Source organism: Fusarium poae, chromosome 3, assembly GCF_019609905.1.
Source record: "Fusarium poae strain DAOMC 252244 chromosome 3, whole genome shotgun sequence".
NCBI lineage: Eukaryota > Fungi > Ascomycota > Sordariomycetes > Hypocreales > Nectriaceae > Fusarium > Fusarium poae.
In genome coordinates this window covers 5,810,215-5,834,949 of record NC_058401.1, presented here as the reverse complement: position 1 = coordinate 5,834,949, position 24,735 = coordinate 5,810,215, and the positions used below count along the sequence as shown (strand labels likewise).

At 48.7% G+C, this 24,735-nt stretch overlaps 7 protein-coding genes across 7 annotated transcripts; 5 read left to right on the top strand and 2 right to left on the bottom strand.

The window, feature by feature from the left end:
- Positions 1-1,510: 1,510 nt before the first annotated feature.
- FPOAC1_009363 (uncharacterized protein) lies at positions 1,511-3,223 on the top strand (the record flags this gene model as incomplete). Its single annotated transcript, XM_044853789.1, has 1 exon — positions 1,511-3,223. The coding sequence occupies one exon, from the start codon at positions 1,511-1,513 to the stop codon at positions 3,221-3,223; it is 1,713 nt and encodes a 570-aa protein (XP_044706459.1).
- A 4,132-nt stretch (positions 3,224-7,355) lies between these two features.
- On the top strand, positions 7,356-8,802 carry FPOAC1_009362 (uncharacterized protein; the record flags this gene model as incomplete). Its single annotated transcript, XM_044853788.1, has 4 exons — positions 7,356-7,444; positions 7,644-7,840; positions 7,898-8,239; positions 8,306-8,802. The coding sequence occupies 4 exons, from the start codon at positions 7,356-7,358 to the stop codon at positions 8,800-8,802; spliced, it is 1,125 nt and encodes a 374-aa protein (XP_044706458.1).
- Positions 8,803-8,960: 158 nt separating this feature from the next.
- FPOAC1_009361 (uncharacterized protein) lies at positions 8,961-9,323 on the top strand (the record flags this gene model as incomplete). The annotated part of the gene is made up of 2 exons (XM_044853787.1): positions 8,961-9,243; positions 9,298-9,323. The coding sequence occupies 2 exons, from the start codon at positions 8,961-8,963 to the stop codon at positions 9,321-9,323; spliced, it is 309 nt and encodes a 102-aa protein (XP_044706457.1).
- A 566-nt stretch (positions 9,324-9,889) lies between these two features.
- Positions 9,890-14,275, bottom strand: FPOAC1_009360 (uncharacterized protein; the record flags this gene model as incomplete). Its single annotated transcript, XM_044853786.1, has 2 exons — positions 9,890-10,172; positions 10,227-14,275. 2 exons carry the CDS (start codon positions 14,273-14,275, stop codon positions 9,890-9,892), a joined length of 4,332 nt encoding a protein of 1,443 aa, XP_044706456.1.
- An 852-nt stretch (positions 14,276-15,127) lies between these two features.
- On the top strand, positions 15,128-17,165 carry FPOAC1_009359 (uncharacterized protein; the record flags this gene model as incomplete). Its single annotated transcript, XM_044853785.1, has 5 exons — positions 15,128-15,537; positions 15,595-15,772; positions 15,826-16,816; positions 16,886-16,934; positions 16,991-17,165. 5 exons carry the CDS (start codon positions 15,128-15,130, stop codon positions 17,163-17,165), a joined length of 1,803 nt encoding a protein of 600 aa, XP_044706455.1.
- A 287-nt stretch (positions 17,166-17,452) lies between these two features.
- On the bottom strand, positions 17,453-19,071 carry FPOAC1_009358 (uncharacterized protein; the record flags this gene model as incomplete). The annotated part of the gene is made up of 4 exons (XM_044853784.1): positions 17,453-18,000; positions 18,064-18,466; positions 18,532-18,613; positions 18,668-19,071. 4 exons carry the CDS (start codon positions 19,069-19,071, stop codon positions 17,453-17,455), a joined length of 1,437 nt encoding a protein of 478 aa, XP_044706454.1.
- Positions 19,072-20,354: 1,283 nt separating this feature from the next.
- Positions 20,355-24,239, top strand: FPOAC1_009357 (uncharacterized protein; the record flags this gene model as incomplete). Its single annotated transcript, XM_044853783.1, has 3 exons — positions 20,355-20,822; positions 20,876-23,102; positions 23,152-24,239. The coding sequence occupies 3 exons, from the start codon at positions 20,355-20,357 to the stop codon at positions 24,237-24,239; spliced, it is 3,783 nt and encodes a 1,260-aa protein (XP_044706453.1).
- Positions 24,240-24,735: the final 496 nt, after the last annotated feature.

Genomic DNA, 24,735 nt, shown 5'->3' with positions numbered 1-24,735 from the left:
GATGAATGTGTTATTCAGCGTACCTAGGTTAGCAAGGATACAATCCAATATCTCGCCTTAGTCAGGGCCTTTATATGTGAAAGACCTGATCTGCATATTCTTTCACACGCAGAATACTGGAGTTGATACTATAGGGTAGGAAACCCAAGTTATTGGCAGTTGGAAGCTCCCATATCGAATCCTTCGTATCAGGAAGAGACAGGAGAATACTAGATTGCGGTTGGTTTTTCTATGGTGGCATGTCTTTGTGACCTTCGCATTGGTCAAAGCCAACAGAAGTGCACAGCCCTATCAGTATCGTCGAGTTTTAAGTATATTACTAGTTTTTAAGTTGTATCATGTAATGGAAAACTGAAATACCAAGCCACGAAAGAATGATCCTGAATGTTTCGAAAATACAAAAATTAATGCAGCCATATAACTGCTACAGAACTACTACTGTCTATCCTTTGTCATGTGAGGAGTGTCACCAATATATCAGGTTGCCGAGGGGCACCGTCGGGAGATGGCAAACATGCATATAGAAGTGTTTAGTCGAACTGTTTGTGCATGAAGATGCATATGTACATACTTTACCGGATACCACGGGCACCGTTTGCATTGAAGAAATGGAATCTTGCTTGATCCTTGCAACTGTAGTCAGTTGACCAATCGCGGAAGCAAGGGTCCCGTTGCCGGCCAAACACAGAGTCTCATAAACTCAGATCATGAAGAAACCATTTGCTGTCAATATTCCAGCAGTAATAATCATTGCGATTTGTCGAGGCTCTGGGTTAGTAACTACTAGTCTATCTAGTACCTTAGTAGGTAGGTTGAACGTTGGTTCAATTCGAGATCCATAATTTGCTCTGTCATGTGCCGTGCCTGTCTTTCATCGTTGTTCTTTCTCGCGGCTGTTCCCGCCTCCAAATGGACCGAGCCGATCTTGGCACTGACCGTTGGCCAAAACTTTTGAAGCTCAGTTCCAACACAATTAACTCACTTTTATCATTTCTCCTAAAAGCAACCACCACTTTTGCTATCGCGTTTGTACAAAAGTTTTGCTTGATGACATTTGGATAGAAGCGTTTTATTTTTGATTGGTTTCTATTCAACAGATTCATCCTTCTTTATAGCTCATCATTATCATTACAGTTTTCCTTCATCACAAGATTGCATCGCTCGCCTCTCACCTCTCGTCATTCAGCAGCCAAGCCAGTCTGTGTCTCATCAGTTTTTCTTGAGGCAATTCACCAGTCTAAGCTACCTACCTGTTATCACTAATAGCTGTAGCAAATCATTACTATGTGAGTCTCTTCGTAAACGAGATGTAATGTCCTGGATCTATGCTGACGTCGTCCGCCCCTTTAGCATTTCCTGTAGCGGTCTGGTACCTTACATTATCTACACTGCTTAGTCGCGCCACTTCAGCCGTCATGTTTGGTAACTTCACCACCTTTGGTAAGTCAGATCGACCTTTCCTTGATTCGAACATCTCGTTACCTCCTCATTGACACCCCCCGAGTCTCTCATGCTCGCAAAACACCTCATTGCCCCCTCACTTCATTTCTCTGGCCTATCTTGCCTGCTGCCCCTCCCCCACACCCACGGCAGCTTCCCTGCAAGTTCCCTCCACCTGAGCAGACCCTGGCTAAACTTTGTCATTCTCTCTTCAGCCAGTATCCCAGCCAAGAACAAGGTCGATCCCAAGGACGTTCCGCCTCCTACGCCTGTTACGCTTCCTCGCTTTCAACCCTTTGCCCATGACGATGACCCCGTCGATGAGGCCGCTGCGCTTTCAGCCCTCCTCCGAAACACGGGGCGATCGACTGCTGCTCTTGGCCCTCTCGGTTTCTCTGCTATTGGCCTCAACCTGAACCTCGATGCTAAGCCTGCCGACCTCATCCCTGATCCGTCGTACATCCCTGATTTTGACGACTGGGACAAACTGACACCAGATGAGGCTCAAGAGAAGAACCAGTCTACTCGGAACCCTTTGAGAAATGGCAGCGTTTCTCCCGGATGCCATGTTTATCTGGAACGAAAGAAGGAACTGTCGAATGCCAATGAAGATGCCTTTCGAACTGTCAGAAGACTCCCGGCGCCCAAAGGAAAGACCCAAGCTCGACTGGGGAACGCTTATGAGTTTTTCCGCTGCCTCGAAGCATTTACTTCTTTCTGGGATGATCCTACCCAGCCACCACCACTCCCTCCGTCGCCCGAAGCATCTGCCGAAAGCACATCGTCCGATGGGACCGCAGTCTCGGAGGGTGAAAAACCTGCGAGCCTCAAGCCAGACGATGGCTCCAGCTTCTTCAGGACCAGTGCCGGGTCATCAATGCCGCTTGAATATCGTAACAATCTCATGACGGCTTTCGTCAAATTGGTAGCCTATGACTTTGGATGCAATGTCTCGCCTAGTCGAACTGAACCCCGACTTCATTTTAGCTCACCACAAGGATCTGGGTCTCGCAAATCATTCTGCCCCTCTGGCTGTCTTTTTGTATTCCAGAGCCCGACTACCCGCGAAGCTGCCCGTGCGGGTGTAATTCACGGACCTGTAGCTGCCGTTAGTGCCAGAGGGACAATTGATTTTACTCAGCCCGACCCCGAAATGGCACAGTCACTTGACCTCGCTCGAGAAATCGTAGCGGCTCTCATCACGGCGCAGCACCGTGCACGTGAAGGAAAGACGGAGAAGCGCTTTGGCGAGGGAGAGTGGTGGACGACCAAGAAGCGATGGGGAGGTGGCCCTGGAGGCCCTATCGGACGAGAGATCGAGAAGGATTCTGTGCAGGGCGATAAAGACGCGAAACCCAGTGACGAAAACGGCCTGCCTATGCCACTCGCGAAGAAAGCTCGTAAGAACATGAGCATCTATGACAACTACCGCATGATCCGACCTCCTGCAGCAACATGGGATAAAAAGGCTCAGTATGAGGCTATCGGAAGAGTTAAAGGAGCTGACTACGACGATGTCTTTGTGGTGAGCTCTCTGTTTCACCATGTCTCAATTCTCCGCGTCAGGGTACCAAGCCGACTGCTTGAAGTTCTGGATGGGGCACGCGAGCCAGAAACAGACAGGCGTAGTTGGGGCAAGGTTGAGGCTTGGAGGAGCCCCTGGTACGATCTATTTGACACGGCGCAACGTCTAGCTGCTATGAAGCTAGTGTGGGGGATGATGGCTTTTCAGATGAGGAAAGATGATAGCAGTGATGGAGATGTCAAGATGGCTAATGTTTGAACTTACTTTGATGGTGGTCGTGCTTTGGAGACGTAATATTTTCGCATACGCACTCATATTGAAGCGCTGGAAGAGACATTGGCGTACCGCCCTGGAAAAGATATGGTAACAAATCTAGCCATCACCTCCCATGGTGGTTGTCCATATACGCATTAGTATTGCATTCTCAGCAGAAATTCCGTGCTTGATTTTGCCATCTATTTATTTGTTGAATGATAGTAAGGCCATTCCGAGTAGATTTATAGCTGGTTAACGAGAGGCATATCTGCTCACCTATGAGACTCATATGTACTCAGTTGTTAAGCAATGATAGTTTGTGGTCACCCTTGGAGTAGTCGACAACCCATCAGGGGGTTCAAGCAATGGAGGCTGGCTTTTGAATAGACGACTAGAACAGTCTTCATCTGCTGTTCGGGTTCGTGCACCGAATCCAGGGACCATAATCTCGGATCTGGGACATTGACTCAGGGAGAGTCGAGAACGGGTGCACGGAAACCACGTTACCATGCAGGGCACTTGTTCTTTGCGTGTACGGATGTATGTACCTGTTGGCCGGTTTTGCTCAGAATATCAGGCGCCGACATAACGTGTTGTTCCTGCAGGGCAGAATATGTGGCTGAGACAGACCCGAGGCGAGACAACTCACAAGTCATGACATGAGGAGATCCGGTAGACAGACGACAAGGTAATCCCTTAAAGCCGGACGTCGAAAGAGGCACAGGGAGACGGACGCGGAGCATAGCTTCCTGCAGCGTCCCAGCTCAACGGGTAGGGCACAGGTACGGTTATCTAGCATCTAGTGGCGGTAGCATCACTTGATATTGCTCGGTTAGGAGACAGAATTTGGGGGATTTAGTTGGAGTCTGTGGCTCGCGTGGCTGCATTAGAGCCATCTTCTTTGGGACTGAAACCCGCGTGGCATAGTTAAGCCCAATAAATAAGACACCGGAGAAGGCTTCTTGTTTGGTGCTGAACATCCGGAGGCTTTTGAGGGTTTGTGACGAGGAGAATGGTTAGTTTTGAGGCGGTCGGAGATGATACGAGGGAGGAAGAGGGAATGTGTTGGTTGCGTTTGATATTTTAATATCGATGTGATTGTTTTTGTCTACCTATTGAGCAACTACATATGGAAGGAGAGTACCAAGTAAAGATAGAACTCTGTTGTGGACATAAGCTGTAGTAGTCTCGAATTCGAGTCCCGATAAGTTGGATGACAGCTAATGGTGTAGCGCAAGATAAGCTATGATATCAACATCAGGCCCAGCACAGCGGTAAAGCACAACTATGGTGAGGCCCTCACACTCATCCCCCAAGGAAGAAAGGACCCTGAAGATGGCCCAAGCTCCTTTCAAGCCTCAATCCCCGCTCAGCTCCAGGCGGCTGAGCAGAATATGGTTATAATTGGTCGAGATATCATTCTCTCAGCTATCGGCTTGTCCGTCTACTAAGCCTAGATGGGATGATCTTCGTGCCGTAGGGCGGGGCAGGCTGTCGGGTAATTTCAACCATTTGTTGTTTTTGTTTTTCGAGGTACGAGATCGTGATAACGAAGACTTTTTAGTCTAGTTTGCGATGGGTGTTGTAACTACTGTGTTACGTTGTGTTGGTTCTAATGTCCCTTGCTTGGCACTCCTCCTGGTCGTATATGGATGCTTCTAGGTGTCTTGAATTCCTCTTTTTGTACTTTGTTGCGTTTGGTGGAAGATATGATGGCTTGAATATGGTTTGAGAATGCCAAAGGGTTACGGGAAAGCACATGCAAGGTTATTCGTTCATTTACACTGTCATGTGTTGAATATGAGGTTTCTACAAAATAAAGACTCTTCTACTGGGTCCATACCGACTCTGCATCGGGGATCGCCGTTGCACCGGCTCAGCCTGACAGGGGTCTTGTACTGCCAGGACGGGACTGCGTTAATGACGTTTGAGGGGTTCGTCGTGTCGGACAATTAATTGGATTAGATTCAAAACTATGCTGCTGCAAGTTGGGATGCGGCGTTTGCTACTACCTACGCCATAAAGTTGAAAGTTGATGGTTAACAGGGTGTATCTTCAAGCACCTTGTATCCATACCTTGGTAGGTATGCTGTCGTGTCATGGTCGCATTTGGTAATATCACATATTCTCTTTGTTGATTTCCAAGGTGACCTAATAAAACGGTCTCACAAAAACGTGATGATTAATGGCCTCTAAAAGCCACCATGCAGTCAAGAGCCACAATCTGAATCCCAACTCCAGAGCTACCAGACTTCGAGACACACACCCACATCAATCCCAACTCAGAGTGGTTGGTCATGTTTTGGTTCAAGGAACTGACTGCCCTGGAACTGTATGCCCGAGTAAACGAGTAGATAGACATTACATGGGCCAAGAAGACGCACGACGCGTAAGTAAAGACTTGGCTGATAGACTGAGAGGAGAGAAACAGGGCATGATAGTAACGAGGTCCAGAGTATTCGGCATTTCTAAGCCGGGGGGGTCCATTCAGTCGGGTCGGTTCGTGATCCCTGTAGATGAACTGGGCATAGCCTACAATTCTACCTAGGTAATAACTTGAGTATGTAACGGAAATTCTGAATATGATGATAAATATGATGATAGCATCACTGAAATGGACTACAGCGAGATAGTTGTTTAGCTAATAAGGAAAGGCTGTGTATGTATTGTTTCCTCAATTAGAGACGGTGTGCGAGGAATATTGCCAAGACGGACGCATCTCGTGCTGTAGCGCACTCGAACATCTCCGTAGTGGTCGTTGAGATGCACCAACGATTTCCCCATTGTCGGCCATGTTACCGCTTTGGGCTCTGTTTCTAGCGCTGAGCCTCCATTGACGACCGAGAGCTGTTGATAGTTCCGGGCATCACAACAGCTAATAGTTAGAGCTTCAAAGAAAACAAAACACAAAGGCATGTAGGTAGGTAGCTACCTAACGTATGTTGTATTTAATGGTAGAGTTTTTGGAATATATGATTTAAAGACGGACCTATATCCTCTCGATTATAGCTTTATCATTCTCATCATTTGAACTCGAGCTTCACTTGTCCTCTTGCTAGGTACTCAGTCCAACCCAAGACAGACTTGACTCTTTTTACTTAGCACGTACAGCACTCTGCCTCTCTCAAGGGTCCTCTTCTCCGCATTTCTCACCATCAACCATAACCGTACAATATCAATCAGACACCGACATTCGGATACTAAACTCATTCCTACTGCCGTCCATCCCTCTAATAGGAAAAAGCTGCCGCGATTTGACTCGAACATTAAAGCCGCTGGCCAGGGAATAATAAATCAACTGCTCCTACCTACCCTGCTTGTTGTACTGTACCTACTTCAGTACTTGCGGTCTACACCCCTCCCCCTTGTCCCTGCCTCTCTCATTGCTTTTGTCTCTTCAATCTGTCCGCTGGGCTGGACTTCTTATATCATTCTATCGCGCGCGCCAAACGGAAGCAGAGAAAGAAATATCAACGACTCTTCATCTTCTCTATTTCTTCAGCTCAAAACGACATCCCTCTGTCCATCTATCTTGTCCTATTCCATTTCTTTGTTCCCCCGCCTTCAGCTTCAAAGAACGCCCGTGCGCTCCGTTTTCAGCTTGCTGGGAAACTCCCAATCCAATCCAATCAACTGACGACCTTGAGATTGGAGCAGCAGACAGGAACCTACCCTTAACGTTAGCCTGATCAGTTTGAGTGACTGAACGAACCCCTTCACCTTTTTTTCTGCCCCGCGTGAGCATAAGCATCAGCATCAGCATCGCATCAGCATTAGTAGCATCAGCAAAACAACAACAGAACATACCAGGCTATACCAGACAGTCGTCGCATTGCATTGATCACGAGACCCCACGCTTGTTGAATCCCTCTTCTCTAGTACATCGTCATCGCCCCAGAAGGACCCAGCTGCTTTTCACTTTTGAATGCGCTATCCTGTCTGATCTCTTGGCGCCCAGCCCGAGTTTCCCACGCCTAGGCTATTCATCCTAGGTCGTCTTTTCTTACCCAACTCGACCCTTTCTCCTCTACCAAAACACAAACATACGTCAATCTTCAACATCCTCAAGTCCATAATCTTGAAGCCTCGAAACCTTTAATCCTCCGAAATTTTCAACAGCAAGAACCGCCCTGTCATGTCGGGATATCCAGGCTACAATTCTGGCCGTTACGGTGGTCCGCCGCAACCTCAATACCACCAACAGCCTCAAGGCAATTATTACCCGTGCGACTCCCCCTCTTTCTTCAGCGCTGTCTCGATCTGATTCGAACCTCCAATTTCAAAATCCCATCTATCATCCAACTTTCCCCCGCATTTTCCATCCCCCCATGCGAACCGACGATCACTCATGCCACTACCCGTCATTATCATGCGCAACGATGGAGCTTCTAGTTAGCTAACTTCCATTCTTTTACTTCTATAGACCACAACCTAATTACGGTGGTGGTTATCCACAAGGCCAACCTTCTCCTCAACCACCATACGGCTACCAGCAGCATCCTCCTCCACAGCAGCAGCAGCAGCAGCAGCAGCAGTTCTACCAAGGACAGCCTCCTCCACAGCCTCAATATGGTCACTACCAGCAAGGACCTCCTCAGCCAAACTTCAATTCACGACCCGGTGCGTTACAAGATCCACGCGCTTGCCTTCTCGACTGGCTCACTAACTAATCTTTAGGTGGCCCTCCCCCTCCTCCTACAGCTCCTCAACAGTTCGGCCATGGCGCTCCCAATAGCTACAACTTCCGATACTCAAACTGCACCGGCAGGAGAAAAGCCCTTCTAATCGGAATCAACTACTTCAACCAGCGTGGACAGCTGCGCGGCTGCATCAACGATGTTCGCAACATGACCGCCTACCTCTCTGAACACTTTGGCTATAAACGTGAAGATATGGTGATTCTTACCGACGATCAGCAGAACGCCATGAGCCAGCCTACCAAACAGAACATTCTCCGAGCCATGCACTGGCTAGTAAAAGATGCGCGGCCTAACGATTCGTTGTTCTTCCACTACTCAGGTACGATCTATACTTTATGAGCCTAAAGCTTCCCCCATATCCCCAGAGATTTGCTAACGGTGGCAGGTCACGGTGGACAAACCAAAGATCTCGACGGCGACGAAGACGACGGTTACGATGAGGTCATCTACCCTGTTGACTTCCGACAAAACGGACACATCGTAGACGATGAGATGCATCGCATCATGGTTCGCCCTCTACAGGCCGGCGTTCGCCTTACTGCCATTTTTGACTCGTGTCACTCCGGTACTGCCCTCGATTTACCCTACATCTACTCGACACAAGGCATCCTCAAGGAGCCTAACCTGGCCAAGGAGGCTGGTCAAGGCTTGCTCAGCGTCATCTCCTCATACAGCCAAGGCGATCTCGGTGGTGTTGCCAGCAACATCTTCGGCTTCATCAAGAAGGCTGCCAACGGTGACGAGGCTCGTGAGCGTACCATGAGGACAAAGACATCCCCTGCTGATGTTATCATGTGGTCCGGCAGTAAAGATGACCAAACTTCGTGGGTGCCCCTTCTTCCTCAATATTACCTTTCCTGCCAGACGACGATACCGGTTTGATTTTCTGGTCCTCTCGATTTTGCATTTTGTTATTGGAACTGGTTTTTCAATTGGGCATGTTAGCTTGGCGCAAGGCGTTCCGGCTTGAACAATTTGATGTATTTAACTTGAATGATGATTTTTTCGAGCCTGCTCCAGATGCCAGATACAGTCGCCTAATGAGACTGTGTTTGCGTATCTGGGGCCACGAGCTGCGTTGGGTCGATGGAGATTTTGCCGGGTTCTCTGTTTTCAAAGCATATCCGAAACACATCGCTAACATACTTCATAGTGCCGATGCTACTATCGCCTCCCAGGCTACTGGCGCCATGTCATGGGCCTTTGTCAATGCGCTCAAGAAGAGTCCCCAGCAAAGTTACGTCCAGTTGTTGAACAGCATTCGTGACGAGCTTGCGACACGCTATACTCAGAAGCCTCAGCTATCGTGTAGTCACCCTCTCGGTAAGTATCGCCGTCTCGAAGTTTTATAGTCCATCTATTGACCAATTTAATTAGACACGAATCTTTTGTTCGTCATGTAAATGTATATGTCCCACTCTCGAAATTTGCATGTGCCGAATCTACATAAAAGTCAACCAAGCCCGTATCAAAGAGCAGGAAACAATGGGAGATAGGTTGGCTGGGCGGGTGTTGTTTGACGATACATAGTATGACTGGATGTTATCATGATGGGAGGTTGTTTGCAAGGTTTGGGTGTTTGGCTAGTCCTTTAAGGATCCATGGTCTCAAGATACTCAAACGGCTTTCTTTTTACTTCTCATGCAGCGTGGGAGGAGAATAAGTGAAGTTCAAATATAAAATGCTCATAATTTGATGCTTATACCGACCGTCATCTGCGTCATGCCACACGATGTGCTAATTTACTCGCCTGTTTCCCCTAATTCTATTCCTTAACGCCAAAGAAACACCATCCTATGTGAAGATATGATCCAGGTATCCATAATAACCGCGTTAATAACCAAATTGATAAGTGGTAATAGACCAGCCAGACAGTTTCTACAGACGCCCTTACTGATGCAAATGCTTTGTTCATATTTCATCTTTCACGCGTATTCAATTCAGACTTCGTTCAAGCAACCGAATCTTCTTAGCCTTCGGCCTTGACCACTTTGAGTTGCCTCGATCGCTTCACCTTGCGCTGTTCTTCAGTTGCGCTCACGAGCTTGCGACGAACAACCTCTTGTTTGGCCCAGTTGTTAGCCGACAAGCGAACGCGAGCAATGAAACGTGCCATGACGAGGAATGTCTTGAGCGTGGGCTTCGTCGTGGATGAGTGGCTGACTGTTGTGTGGCCAGGCAGAGCGAGGGCCTTTTTGTTGCCAAGGAGGTTTGTGCGAATATCCTCGAGCTCGCGGAGTTGAGCCTTGTTGCTATAAGATTATTAGTGTATGGTTCTGATGGAAAGACGCGGGAATAGGTCTTACCATGCATTGGCGACGTCAAGCTGCAGTTGTAGGAACTTCTTTGCATATGCGGCATCAGCTCGAAGAGAGGCTTCGCGCTTGAATCGAGCCTGCATCCACTCCATCTGCATCAACATGCCCCGCAACTCCTTCTTGTGACGCTCGTCGGCGCTCTCAGCTGCACGGATGACAGTCTCAAGAGCCTGATCAGCCCCTTCAATAGTTAAATCAAGAGCCTTGCGATCTACAGCGTTTCGTCGGTCTGAAGTCCCGGCTCTGGCGGCGACCGCTGCGACCTTGACACGCTCAAGATCCTTTTGCAACTTCTCGGCGCTCATGCGGAACGCTGCCCGCTCGTTACGAGCTCGGTCTAGCTTGCGCCGGAGGGATGCTTCAGAGGCGGCAAGGTTGTCAATAATTTCTTGTTGCTGTAGAACGTCGTGCTCAAGGTTCTCCATCTCTACCTGGTTCTTTCTCAGCTGCTGGTCATGCTTGCTAATGTTGGGCTGTAGCGTTGCCAAGGTGTTACGTTCGCGTTCTGCCTTGTCAAGCTGGTGCTTCATTCGGCGAAGTGCGCGTTCGTGTTGGGCTGCCGTCTCCTCGGCTTGTTGTCTGGCTTCCTCAAGAACCTCTTCAAGTACGATCTTTTGATCCTCGAGGTCATCTAGCTGACGTTGGAAATCTTGCGACACTTGCATAGCTTTGCGCTCAGCCTCTCTATTTTTGGATTTGAGATCGTGGATCGACTTTTGCGCTGCGGAAAGCTGGCTCCGGAGCTCAGTGACCTCAGTCTTGCGACCTGAATCAGTGGTGGAAGACTTAGGAGACGCGATCAAACGAGAAACTTCGGTTTCGTGCACTTGGCGCTCAAGATCGGTAATCTGTCGCTTTAGACCCTTGAGCACGTCGCGGTTTGCAGTCTCTTTTTGAAGGAATTCCAACTCCTTTTGACGAGCTGCAGAGAGATCCTTGCGAATCAAAGACAGCTCGCTGTTTCCCTCGAAGTTGTTTGATAGCTGACGGGTATTGTTGAGCTGAGTTTCGTAATCCTCAACACGACGCTCAAGTTCACGAATGGTGCGACGAGCAGCAGCAAGATCATGATTGTCTGTCGATGACGATGTTCGTAGTTTGGTCTGCAGTTGAAGAATTTCCTGACCCAGACGCTCCTCCTCCTCAGCGGCTTTCTCGATTTCGTCTTCTAGATTCTTTTCAATCACATCTCGTTGCTCAATCAGAGCCTTGTTCTCATCCTTTAGACGGCGCACTTCATTGTCAAGCTTGAGTTTGGCCGTACGGAGATCGAGTCTTTCCTGGTCAACACGAAGAGTCTCATTGTCGTGGAGTTTTGTCCGGCGTATTTCGCCATCAAGTTCGTCACGCTCTGCTTTGACTTCGGCTAGAGAAGTGCTTACAGAATGCAGCTCGGCGTTGATTTTGGCTATCTGGTCTTGGAGAGATTGTTTTTCCTTCGACACTTTGTCCAGTTGAGAGTTCGCATCTGAAAGTTGCCACTTCATCCGTGTCATGGACTCCGTTGACTGTTTAGCTTCTTGTTCTGAAGTAGAGATGGCGGATTGAGCTGACTCGGCTCGTTGTCGCCATGTCTTTAGTTCTTCCTTCAGATCATCAATCTCTTGGCTTACAGCTTCAGATGAGCCCGCCCGTTGACGCATGGTCCTCAGTTGCTCCTTCAAACCATCTGTTTCGAGACTAGCACCCTCGAGCATGTCTGCTCTCTTGCGCGCATCTCTCAACTGCTCTCTCAGGTCATCAATCTCCTTACTCAACACTTGCGTTGATGCTGATTGGGATGAAGTGGTGCGTTGCCTCAAGGATTTGAGCTGTTCTCTCAAATCCTCACACTCTCGCTTGGCAGCATCGGCTTCATAACGTCCAGCGTTTTGTTCTTCATCGAGAGTTGTTTGCAGAACATCTACCTCATCTTCCAAGGCGGCTGCCTTTCGGGTTTGGGCCTGGTGCTCGATCTGCGTCTGTCGTAACTCGTCACGAACTGCGGAGAGTTCATTGCGTAAATTCGTAAGGAGTGTCTGCCGGGTCTCTAGGGCGTCTTGAAGATCTTCGATTTGCCGGGTGAGGAGACCTTCCTCGCTCCTGTGTCGCTCAGCCTCGCTCTGAATGGCTATTTGTAGCTTCGACTCCTTGTCTGAGATAGTTCCTTCTACCTCTTTGAGGCGATCGATGGTTCTTTGTAGACCCGCCGCTTTCTCTTCGGCGCGCTTGCGCTCCGATTCAAGATTCTGCTTCTCTGTTTCCCATTTTTCGCTGTCGTTATCATAAAGGTTGTCCTTCTCCCGAATTTCAGCCTGGAGGTCTGAGATTTCGTCATTCAGGCGATCCATCTCGGCTTTATACTGGCCACGGATGTCTTTCTCAATCTCGAGGGCATGTTCTCTTTCTTCTACAAGGCCTTCCTCAAGCTCTTGGCATTCTACCTCCAGCCTCTCGATTTCTCTTTGTAGAGACTTGGATTCGGATAGTAGGTTATCATGTCGGGATTGAAGTATGTTCTTCTCGTCGGTACGGTCGTTGAGGTCGACTTCAAGCTCCTCGATCCTAGTTGACAAGGAATCCCGCTCGCGATCAGATCTTTCTTGACTCTTCCTGAGCTCTTTGACAGCGGATTGTAAAGAACTGTTCTCCTGGGTCACCTTGCTGTGTTCCTTCTCCAAAGTCGCATACTCCTGGCCAGATTGATCGAGTTCCTCTTGTAAGCGCGCCACCTTCTCTTCAATCTGACGAGAGAGTCCCTTTGTGACCACAGACTTGTTGGCCATGTCTTCCTGAAGCTCTTCGAGATCGTTCTCGGCTCGATCTTTTTCAGCCATAGCTTCTTCCATCTTGGCTTTCACATCCTCGACCTGTGCCTCGAGACGACGAATATTATGCTCGAGATCTTGGATTGTGTCCTTGGCGTCGTCGAGCTCATCGTCGTGTTGAGCCTTCTCCTCCAACGCGATCATTTTGCGCTGAGCATCCTTGGCCCTCTCTTCTGCTTCTGCGGCCTTATCTCTCAGAGCCTCCATCTGATCCTTCAAATCTTCCAGTTCATCTTCCCGTTCGGTGAGTTGTCGGTCTTTCTCCTGAATGTCCGCCTCGAGATCTCCAATATCGTCTTGGAGTTTTTCGACCTGGTCATTGCTTCCTTTTTGTTGTTGTAATTGTCGCTGGAGATCCTCGATATCTGCCTCGCGGTCTTCCAATAGGCGCTGCAGTTTGTCCATCTCGGCTTGACTACTCTGGTTGGCATACTTTCGCTTAGCCTTTTCCTGCACCTCGAGCATTTGCTGTCGATAGCTCTCAAGGTCCTTCTCAGCGGTTGTTAAGTGTTTCTTGTATTTGTGAAGCTCTCTTTGCATTGTGACTTTGTCGACCTTGAGTTCGGTATTCTCCTTCAAGGCGGCTTCACTAAAGCCAGGCCCTGCTTTTCGGAGCGCTTCTTCAAGGAAATGAATCTTGAGCTTCAGTCCAAAGTTCTCCTTCTCAATCCTATCGATCACGTTTTCCTGTTCTCGTAGCGACAGCTGGTTACCATCTTGCAGAGGTCCCTTATCGCCGCCTCTCCTCCGGGGAACCGTTAACGGGGTCGATGTGGCGCTACTTGTATCGACCTCAGGTATGGTGTTCTCCAGATAAGACTGGTTGCGCGATCCCATATATATGGATGTGTCGCCACGAGGGACTGGTGTCAAGTCACCCTCGTCGATTTTGTCCAGCGCAGGTGTATTTGGCACTGCTGTGCCGTTCTCTTTTCCGAAGCGTCGCACACTATTTCTGGTCGCTGACTTGAGTAGAGGTGTAAATTCAGCACCTCCTACGCTGGGAGGAAGATTTCGTCGGTCGGCCAAGGGTCCTCTTTGGCGCGGGGTGCGAAGATCAATGCCATTGGAGCGGCCATTGCGAAGTTGTTGTAGTAAGTTCCCATCTTTCGGAGGTGATTGGAATGATGCTTCTTGTGTGATGTCGCCAAAGTCGGGCTGTCCAAGGTAAGTTGCGTCGCCGACGTTTGTTCGCGGGGTATCGAGCGCGCCGTTGTCAAAGTCGGGCATGATGGCGTATTGAAGGTTTAGATATGTCGTGGATATAAATCGCAATGCATGATATGTGACAAAGAAGAATAAAAAAAAAAGAACTTTGGCCGAGAACGTGCGAGTCCTTGTTGGATGCGAGCGTGGGTGTATGGCGTGTTTGTTGTTAATAAGTTGGGTATCGTTCGTGACAAAGAAAGTAGAGTCGTGAAGTTACGTAGCGTTCAATGAATTTGGAGCCCGCGAGCGCGCGCTATCTTACCACTGTAAATTGGGCAAGGAAGATAGACGGGACTGATCCACTTCTGTCCGCCCAGCCCTCGCGCGTTTTTTGTTTACTTTGAGTGCCGTTTTCGGTCTAGAATCAAAACAAATGTGAGCCAATTGCCGACGACCTTAACCTTATGACGGTAGCCAATGGGAATACGTCGTCATCTCATGACTTCACAGCGTTCGACATGCTCACAACCCCGCTAAATTCCTTCATTTTACTGTACCCCAGACCAAAGGTCAGTGATGGATGATAACATCGTGCCGCAGTAAGAGGCGATGAGCTTAGCTTACTTGAGCTAAGGAGGCAAGAACCAAGTAATGACATATTCGAGGCTTGATCAGCAGAGGACAGTCTGACTTAAACCCGGGATTTGTGACCAAAACCCGACCCGAAGATTCCTCCTACATTACCTACCTGCGTCTGTTGTGAGCAACAGCATTGCAGTGCCCTTCTTATTATTCATCACCCTGCTAGCAACAAAGACCATCTCCGTCTCAACTTCATAAAATCACACCACACACACCACACCACACCGCAATTCGCTTCTCTAATCCCGGCAATCGATTAATCGCCTGCCCTGTCTCGGTCAGAGGCCCGCCATGTCCCTTTTACAGATACCAGATGAGATTATTCAACATTTGCTCTACTACATCTCTCCCGAAGACAACCTGTGCAGTTTTCAGTTTCTCTCCCATCGCTTGAGGCACTTAGCCAATGAACCGCTTCTCTGGAGATATCATTGCCAAAACAGCTTCACTTTCTGGAACCCAGAACACAACTTCTACCGTCGTATAAGAGGCAGAGCTTCTAGCACACCCTGGAAGGAAATATTTCTCGTCCGGAAGTCGCGCAATGCGCAGGTTGAACGCCTCTTGGTTGAGATCCTAGAGACTAAAGTTGGTCGCCTAAAGCGGTTTGAAAAAGTTTGCAAACTCGGTTATGACGCCAAAGATTTTCTCCTAGAGCAGTGCAATGCCGATGATTCCGCTGAAGATGTTTTGGCCAGACGGTGAGCATTGTCCACGAACTTGTATAGATCAAATGCTCATAAGAAAAAAAACTTTAGATACTACAGTAATTCCCTGCTGGACAGTATCCACAGATCTCTTGCCATCGAGGAGTGGTATAATATTCAACAGGCGAGCAGGAACAACAACAGACAGCCAGCAAACCTCAGTCTTGAGCGAGCACTGGGCGCATTCGATCTATTTGTTTTGCATGACCAGCCTGGGGATTTAGATGATGTAAGTTCTTCATACCACTGTCCAAGGTTGCCCCGGTTAACGAAGTCACCAAGATTGGCCTTATTCTGGATAGATTGGCTGCCGATTTTCGCGACACTCAGCCAAGCATCGATGGCATGTCCACGCGGCAAAAAGCGTTGGAGTTGAACCACTGGCTTCGGTGTAACAATCTCACAGGCTTGCAGCATCCTGATCGCAGTTACCGCAACCTGCGAAACTGTCTCATTGGTCAGGCTCTTCGTCACGAAGACCACGACTCGATCCCTATCATCTCGAGCGCTATTTTTTGTTGTATCGCAGAACGACTGGGCTTACAAGCGCAATGCTGTGCTTTCCCTACTCACGTTCACGCCATAGTCTTTGCCGAGAATGGAAAGACTTTGGATAGCGTGCCTGTCATCGAGGATGATGCGCCTCTTGAAAGGATGTATCTGGATCCATATGGCTCTAGTGAGGAAATACCCATGGCTGATCTAAGATCTATGCTGGCTCATTTCGGCTGGCAGACAAGCACTGATGTGTTTCTATCTCCTGTAAGTCCTGTTGCGATCGCTATGCGAACAGCACGCAACATCAGAGCCACCGCTTCCAGGGTGATCGAAGCACGAGAGCAAGCGGATCCTGAACTCACGCGATTGATAACCGGGAACGATTCGTCCAATATAGACGCTGCTCTTTATTCAGCGTTGTGGGCTTCGCTGCTCCTCACACCTGTCGACTCCTTTGAATGGGATGAGGTCCTGGAACCGTTCCTGAACCGATTCGCCAAGAGCTGGCACGTAGATGCTTGGCTAGTCGAGAAGTATATTTTTCCTCTGTACGACAGATTTGGCCCCCTCCGTGAGAGGATCATGAGGAACAACCCCCGTCGATGGGATGACCCTCGCGAGGTGATATACCTTGTGAACGAGTTTGATGAGGTCCCTCCTCCAGTTTTCCAGAGGAACAGCGTGCGGACACAGCATGTGCTTTACAAGATTGGGCAGGTTTTTAAACACCGACGATACGGCTGGGTCGGTGCTGTGAACGGTTGGACTGACCAGGGTACGCGACGTTTACCCATGCCACATACTGTGGCTATTGACGAGACGCTGGACGATAACAGCGATACAGAACTGCCCAACCGGCTTCGCCCGCGCAACAAGACCTTCTACACGTGCTTGTAGGTCGCTTACTGATCCTCCGTTGATGTCTGTGAAGCTGATTTGGGTGTTACAGACGCACAACAGGACCCGAACGCCATGTTGTCGCCGAGGATAATATCATGTTGATTGAGGATCCGAGCGAGATTCCAGATTCTCTGTTCCGCCAAGCTGGGAAGTTTTTCAAGCGATTTGATGCTGAGACATGCACATTTGTGTCTAACATTAATGAACAATACCCCGACGACTAGAAGGGCCGTACATATTTACACTTTCAGCAGCTTTCGTGATGCGTTGGCTGTTTTGATGTTTTAGTAGGCCAGGCGTCTGTGTGGTTATTAACGTGCGTGCCTGGCGCTTTGTAGTTCGAGTTTTTGGGACCACGGTTCACGGTAGGAAGGCTATAGGCAATGGGACTGAGTGCAAGATATTGCTACGACAGAATCTATTTGAACAGCTCCAACGTTTTTAATCTTCCAACTGGTGACCTGTACTCTACTCTATATTCGTTGCAACGTCATCGTATCTTCGAAATGTATTAGGTTGCCTTGATAACGTCCTCCAGAACCCCCCTTTGAGCAAGTTTCGTCATCCACTTGTGCAGCACAGGTCCGTAGTCTTTCTTACGTCCCTTGACTCGTTGCTCATCGTCCGATATGGCTGCCATCTCCGCGCGAAACTCGCCCACGGCTGCCTTGACATCTATCACAAGCTCATGATACAGCTCATAGGCGGATTGGGTATCGAAGCCAGGCCTCTTGAGCTTATAGTGCAGGGCGCTGGGGATCTGCGCACTGGTGATATCTGATTTGGTAATGTTGAATTCGGAAAGCTGAGACTCATCGTCAATATCGAGAGGAAGTTTCTCTCCACGGACAAGCATTTCAAACTCAGGGAGTCCGGTATTGGTACAAAGGAATTGTAGAGATGCTGCGGCACGGGCAATGGTTTGTGAGTGTGCTGCCAGAGGGCTTTGGCATAGTGCTAGAAGGTTGAATGAAAGCTGGCTTTCCTCATATTGTAGCATTCGTGCCTCAATCTGAGGCCCTGCGACTGATGTCCATTCAGATGAACTAGGAACTGGGTCTATGTGAAATAATTAGTCCGGAAGGATGAAGGAGGCTGCATTCCAAGATGCAGTATACTTACCCAGCCTGCAAGGCTTATACTGAAGTCCATCTAACTCCCACACATAGCCTCCTGCAGGCACATAGGCGATGAAATGAAAGCCATAGTCAGAGTCTGTTTTCTTCTTTCGCGGAGGTGCTCTTTTGGCCCCTTTCGGCGCCGAGCGTTTTTTATTTGCAGTGGACTTTGCCTCGGATGATTCATTTTCGAGAAACAGGTCAGCATTTAGATGATCCATCCGACGCGTGAAAGAATTGTGTATAGTGCGGATGAATCTGTTTTTGCTAATTTGGTGACCACGTAGGGCAGTGCTGAGCTCCTTTGTTGACTCTTTGAAGGCTTGCAGTTTGTCGCCAAGGTCGATCCCTTCAGCATTCATGACAATATTGAGCATAGCAACAGTAGCGCATGCATTGTTGGTAGTCTGCATGAAATTAGCATGTTTAGATATTCAGATTTGGTACAACGTGCCTGGTTTGCAAACCACACGTCGCTTGCATCTTGTTCTTCATTCGGTTCCTCTATTCCAGGTAGATACTGGAAGAGGAAGATCAGGCCATAGACTGGCTGCCTAAGAAGACGTGAGCATGCGCCATAGCACAAAGTCACTCTGCAGCAATCTTACGGCAGATGTGAAAGAGATTCGTGGTCAATGGTGAATATCTCTTGCGCCTTCACATTCTGAACACCAAGATCTCGGAGTATGATGTTGAAGAAAGCTGGTTCCGACTCAAGTTCTATCCAACCTTCCCACTCCTCGATATCCTCTTGAGATAACGGAGCTAGGGCCTCGTTGAGAAGTTCGTCGCCCGAATTAATACGATGATTTACCTCATCCGCTGCCTCACAGGCCTTGCGCTTGGGATTTCGTCTCGGCCCGCTCATGGCGACTATGGCTTTGGTTTGCTGGAGAGTTTTAGAAGCTAGACGATTCGAGCGACGCAGCGAAGGCGCGATAGATGTATTCTCATCAGTCTGGTTATCGCCATCAGCTTGTGTTCCGTATTGCATAGCGTATGGGATTGGCATTTGAGATACAGAGTAGGGCGGGTGAAGGTTATGAGGTGAAGTAAGCCAGTCACTGGAACAAGGAAGATGTTTCTTGGCAGAACAAAGCGAAGAAACTAAATGATTCTCTTGCTCATAGCCATAGAAAAAATGTCAATGCTTGTTGTTTCTGGTTCACTGAGCCTGATTTTTGATATTGCTGAACCATACAAGCAGCGGCCCCAGAGATTTTGGCAGACGGAGAGGTAGTAAATGAGTGAGTAGGCGAAGCGGCTCGAATTGAACCACTCATTTTGTGTCACAACCAAAGGCAGGCAGGCAGGCAGGTGGTAGGTAGGTACTAGGTAGATAGACAAAAGCACCTAGACAGAGTGAAAGGGCTTGGGGATAATCTTACCCTGCGTTATAGAACAATTAGCTCAAGGTATCATGATAGTTATTTGTATGCTATTTTGCTTTGTATATTAGTAGCTTGCTGTAATGATAAGGATGCCAGCGCGCCTGGCAACAGATAGCACGTTAGATTCAGAGTCTTTGAATTGAGTACTGGGGAGTACGGGCACGAACTACTTGTGAGATATTAAGATACAAAACCTATGCTCGACGATTCTATCATAACGCGTACGAAGAAAACGATAACTACCTAGGTAGGTAATGATGTATGCAGGAATATGAAAGAAGCGTATGTGATCAAATCGAAGCTCCTGTCTTAGGTAGTAACCAATAACAATAATGGATGCCGCTTGTAGGAGTTGTTAGCGCGAAATTGTAGGCATTGGTCAATACCTAGGCAAACAACAGAGCTGTATATTTTGACATTTCTTTGTTAAGCTTTCTTCTAATTATCCTGGTTGAATGTCTATATTCAACTCTTTCAAACATGGAAATCAGAATGTTTGGTACTGGATAAAGCAATAGGCTAGCACGACTCTATCTGCTTCAAGGTGCAGGTAGGTAGGTTGTTCGTTCTATCATTGCCCATCCATCGTCGCAAGCCACTCTGCCACTGAAGCTTAGGCTGCAACTGTTCTGTATCCACTGTAGCTCCAACCCGCAGGGGCCAAGCGCGTCCAACTGGACCCATGGAGACGTGACGCAGTTTCCTTAAGGAATTTCCATCATCCGTGAAAAAGTACAAACTAACAGGTAATAATTTACTTTGGCATCAAAACATAACACACTTCAACCCTTCAACCTCACCCAACGCGCAACAACCTGTCGCTCGACCACTCATCGACTGCGAATTGGTTTACTTATCTATGATTTCTTTTTAAGCGCGTCTATATCCTCGTAATGCGAATGCCATGAGCACATCGACTCCCCGCCTGCGGTCTGGGTTCCCAGCTACCCCAGCTGCCACTCGACGACATAACAATCAGCAAACTCCTAGCTCGGCTGGCTCGCCATCATACGGAAAGGGCTCAACTACAAGGTCTCCGTCTTTGCCTCTCGCACCTGAGAGCACTCGACCTCACGCCGCTATTAACCAGCCTGTCATTCCTCTGACCGTTCTCGACGCTCCTCAGCAACGTCTCTACACCTTCGGTGTCTACGTCTTGTTGTGGGCATGGAAGCTTTACGACTGGCTTCAGGTGGTTGAGGATGGTGATTCATCCTGGTTCCTGTTTCTCAAATGGATCTTTATTGATTTTGCCTTCCTTTTTGGCGTGCCGGAATTGAGAATACCTTGGCTCGAGCTCTCCCAACCCGTCGTGACCACTATATTCTCCTTACATCTGGTGCTCAACTACATGCTTATGTTCAACATTCCCGTAAGTACACAAAATCCTCCCAAAATAACTAACAGGCGCTAATTGATATCAAGATCCCATGGCAATCATGGATACTCGGCTTCGCCAAAGTTCTCTACGACCGCGAAATATCAATATCCGAGCATAATGTCAAGGTATCGACTATTCTCAACAACCATTCCCTCATCATGGGAAAGCAGATCATCAACATCTTGCCTGAAGGCTCGGCTATTCTCAATCCCAAGGGAACCCCCTTCTGTTTAACCGCAAAGCCAAAGCACGCCGTAGATCTTCCAATCTATTTCAATGCCACGATTCCTGCCGAAATTGAATTGATCCGACTCGACTTTGACTCAAACAAGGAAGAAACCATCAAAATCTCGAACCGAGAGGTCAACAGGGTCGCCAAGCAAATCCGAGACCACAACACTGATCAGACCTCGTTCGGCTTTCAGTGGGACTACCCGGTTAAGAAGCCGGGTGTCTATCGACTTGGAAAAGTTTTGGACGAGTACAAGCTTGAGGTCCAGCGTGCTACAGCAGATACATATGTTGTTCCTTGTCCTCAAGCCAGAATCCGACCATCCTCGGATTCTCAGCGGTGTATTCAGGAACTCTCTAATCTTTCATTGGATGTATATGGTACACCACCTCTCAAGATTCAGTACAGTCGCACTATCAATGGCAAGGACCACAGCTTCCATTTTCAGAGTCTTCAGCCTGATGGGTTTTCCTCACCTCTTCTCGGGGCCTCCTCCAGTCTCGTTTCGGATGACCAGGATGATGTTTCGTGGGTGCGGCCCCGGAAGGTCACAGTTGGTCTTAACGAGTCCATGACCTCTGCCGGCGAATGGGAGTATTCGATCGATGAAGTTTATGATGCATTTGGCAACGTTGTTAAATATGCTGAATCGGAAGAGGACTCCAGCCAGTCTCGAGCCAAAGGCTTGAAATACGGCTTCAAGGTCAAGGAGCGTCCCAAGGCGAGCATGAAGGGTTGTGACATGCGTAACCCTTTCAAGGTTGCCAAGGGCCGGTCCGTTCGACTTCCTGTTGACTTCTTCATGACAGGCTCCAAGGACGACACTCCCCACGAGGTCACCTGGGAATTCTCACCTATCAACTCCCTTACTAACAGCGGAGAGCATGGTGATGAGGTATCGATTGGCGGCTACAACGCTAAGAGTTCGATGGATCAGCCGTTTGTCTCAGAGCCTGGCCTGTATACCCTCAAGACCATCTCCAGCGGGTCTTGCAAAGGTGAGGTTAAGGAGCCGTCATCGTGCCTTCTTTTGAATCCATTGGAGCCTTCGCTTTCCGTTCGCTCAGAAGAGATCCCCGACAAATGTGCAGGCAACTCTATCGGTCTGAGGGTGGATCTGGACCTCGTTGGAACACCTCCCTTTGTAGTTCGATACGACATTATCACCAGTGACGGGCATGTTGAGAAAAAATCGCACCGTGTGCCTGGCCTGCGATCTCAGCTGGAGCTGGTGCCAAAGATGGCAGGCCGTCACAAGTACATCTTCAAATCCGTCGACGACGCCGTGTATGACAACCAGCCTCTCACTGGCGACGATAAAGTTCTCGAGCAGGTAGTCAAACCTGCTGCGTCGGCCAAGATTGCAAGCCGTAGCGGAGTTGTCAATGCCTGTCTCGACTCAGAAGTCGAACTCGATGTCATTCTCTATGGGGAGGCTCCCTTCAATTTAGAATGGGAGATTGTCCACGACGGCAAGCGCAAGTCGGAGCGAGTCACTGGTGTTCAAGAGAGCAGTTTCAAGATCAAGACCAATACCCTTCGCAAGGGAGGAGAATACATCCTTGCCTTAAGCAGCGTTCAAGACAAGCGGGGATGCAAGACATTCCTTCAGGATCAGGTTAAGATTGCTGTGCGACGCCAGCAGCCACGCGCCGCTTTTGGCTTTGTTGAACACAAGCAAAAGATCATGGCCGTCGAGGAAACACACTTGCGCTTGCCTCTGCGTTTGGAAGGAGAGCCTCCCTTTGAAATCACCTACAGAAACCTCGCTGGTAATGGGGAAGTGTTAACTAAGCGTGCAAACAACGCCAATGACAACCTTTTGGTCAAGAGCCAAGGCACCTACGAATTAATTGACGTACGAGACGTCCAGTGCCCTGGATCTGTTGTGCCTGCAGCAGCCCGATTTGAAGTGGGTTGGTTCCCAAGGCCCGAGATCTCGATTGTTGAATCCCCGAGTATCAAGCCGGATGGCGACACATTCGTCAAACAAGATATTTGCGAAGGAGATATTGATGGCTTTGAAGTCAACCTCAAGGGTAAGTGTTTCAAAATCCAAGATCTATGTTCACCACTAACTTCGCACAGGATCGCCTCCTTATCATGTGCAATACGATGTCACGCACAAGCCTGCTAAGGGCTCCAAAGCGTTTACTCGCAAAGATTTCGATGCTCCCCTTGCAAAAGCAGCCATTTCCATGGACACCACCAAGGCTGGCGATTATACCTACAAGTTCTCTGCTCTTGCCGATAATCTCTACAACAGCAACAAGAACTTCCACCCTCTCACTCTCACCCAGCGCGTGAATGCTAAGCCTTCGGCTGGATTTACGAAACCCGGGCAGTCGTTCAAGTACTGCATGGAGGAGCAAGAGCATGAGGACAGAATCCCAATTAAGCTCACTGGAGAAGCTCCGTTCTATGTCGAAGTCGAGATCAAGCATCAAGCTGGATCTCCTGCCGAGACCTACAGAATCCCCTCCATTGACTCTAACTCTTACGGTATCCGAATTCCTCGTCAACACCTCCGACTCGGTGCACAGCAGGTTCGTATTCGTACCGTCAGAGACGCCAGAGGATGCCAGCGCAAGTATGAGCATGGAGGACCGTCAGTGCAAATTCACTTGTATGAGGCGCCGTCTATATACCCTCTGGAGTCTCGACGCGACTACTGTGTCGGCGAGCGCATTGCATACACTCTATCCGGCACACCTCCGTTTGACATTTCATACGACTTTAACGGCCGGTGGAATGCCAAGTCGCAAACAACCAGCTTCCGCCGTATTGCCGAGAAGCCTGGCGATTTCACTATCACTAGCATCTCGGACAAGGCCAGCGAATGTCGCGCCGCCGTTAACATCCCCAAGACAATCCACCCGCTCCCTAGTGTCCAAATCAGTCGTGGTAAGCAGTCTCGCGTCGACATTCACGAGGGCAATGAGGTGGACATTTTCTTCGAGTTCTGGGGCACACCACCTTTTGAATTCACCTACACGCGCAGCTCCAACGCCAAGAAGGGCCAGCGCAGTGTCGTTCTTGAGACGAGGCATGATGTCTCTTATGAGCACAGCAAGGTGGTCAAGGCAAGCCAGGAAGGTACATATGAAGTTGTTGCGATCAAGGATAAGTTTTGTTCATTCTCAACCCAGCAAGTTGAGAAGAAGCAAAGAAGATAGAGCAAAACAAGCGAGGATGATGAAATAGGCGATCGAGATAGTTTGAAAATTTTCTATGGTTTTGGTTGTTTGATAGGTAATGAAAGGATGGGTTGTACACCAGAGGCGGGGACGAATAACAAACAATGAGAAGGGACACTGAGTTGTATATACGCATCTATACCATTGGCACGGCGTTTAGTAGGATCAGTCAGAATGAGGTTGAATACTTATGTACCAAGTTCGTTATGCCCAAGTGTTGCAGTGAACTGATTCTAGTCAGGCACTGCGACAATCCACGGAGGCCTCACGACACTACCATGTTACACCACTTTCTTTCATATGCTGGATGAGCCCCAAGCATCAATGAGGATCATTTATCTGGGAAACACCACAACATGGTGTCGATTACTATCATTGCGGGCGGACTAGCTGAGTTTCAATGATCGCCAGTTTCCATTTACCGAGAATATTTATTTCAAAATAAGCCAATGAGTAATTGTTCTATATTTGTCCC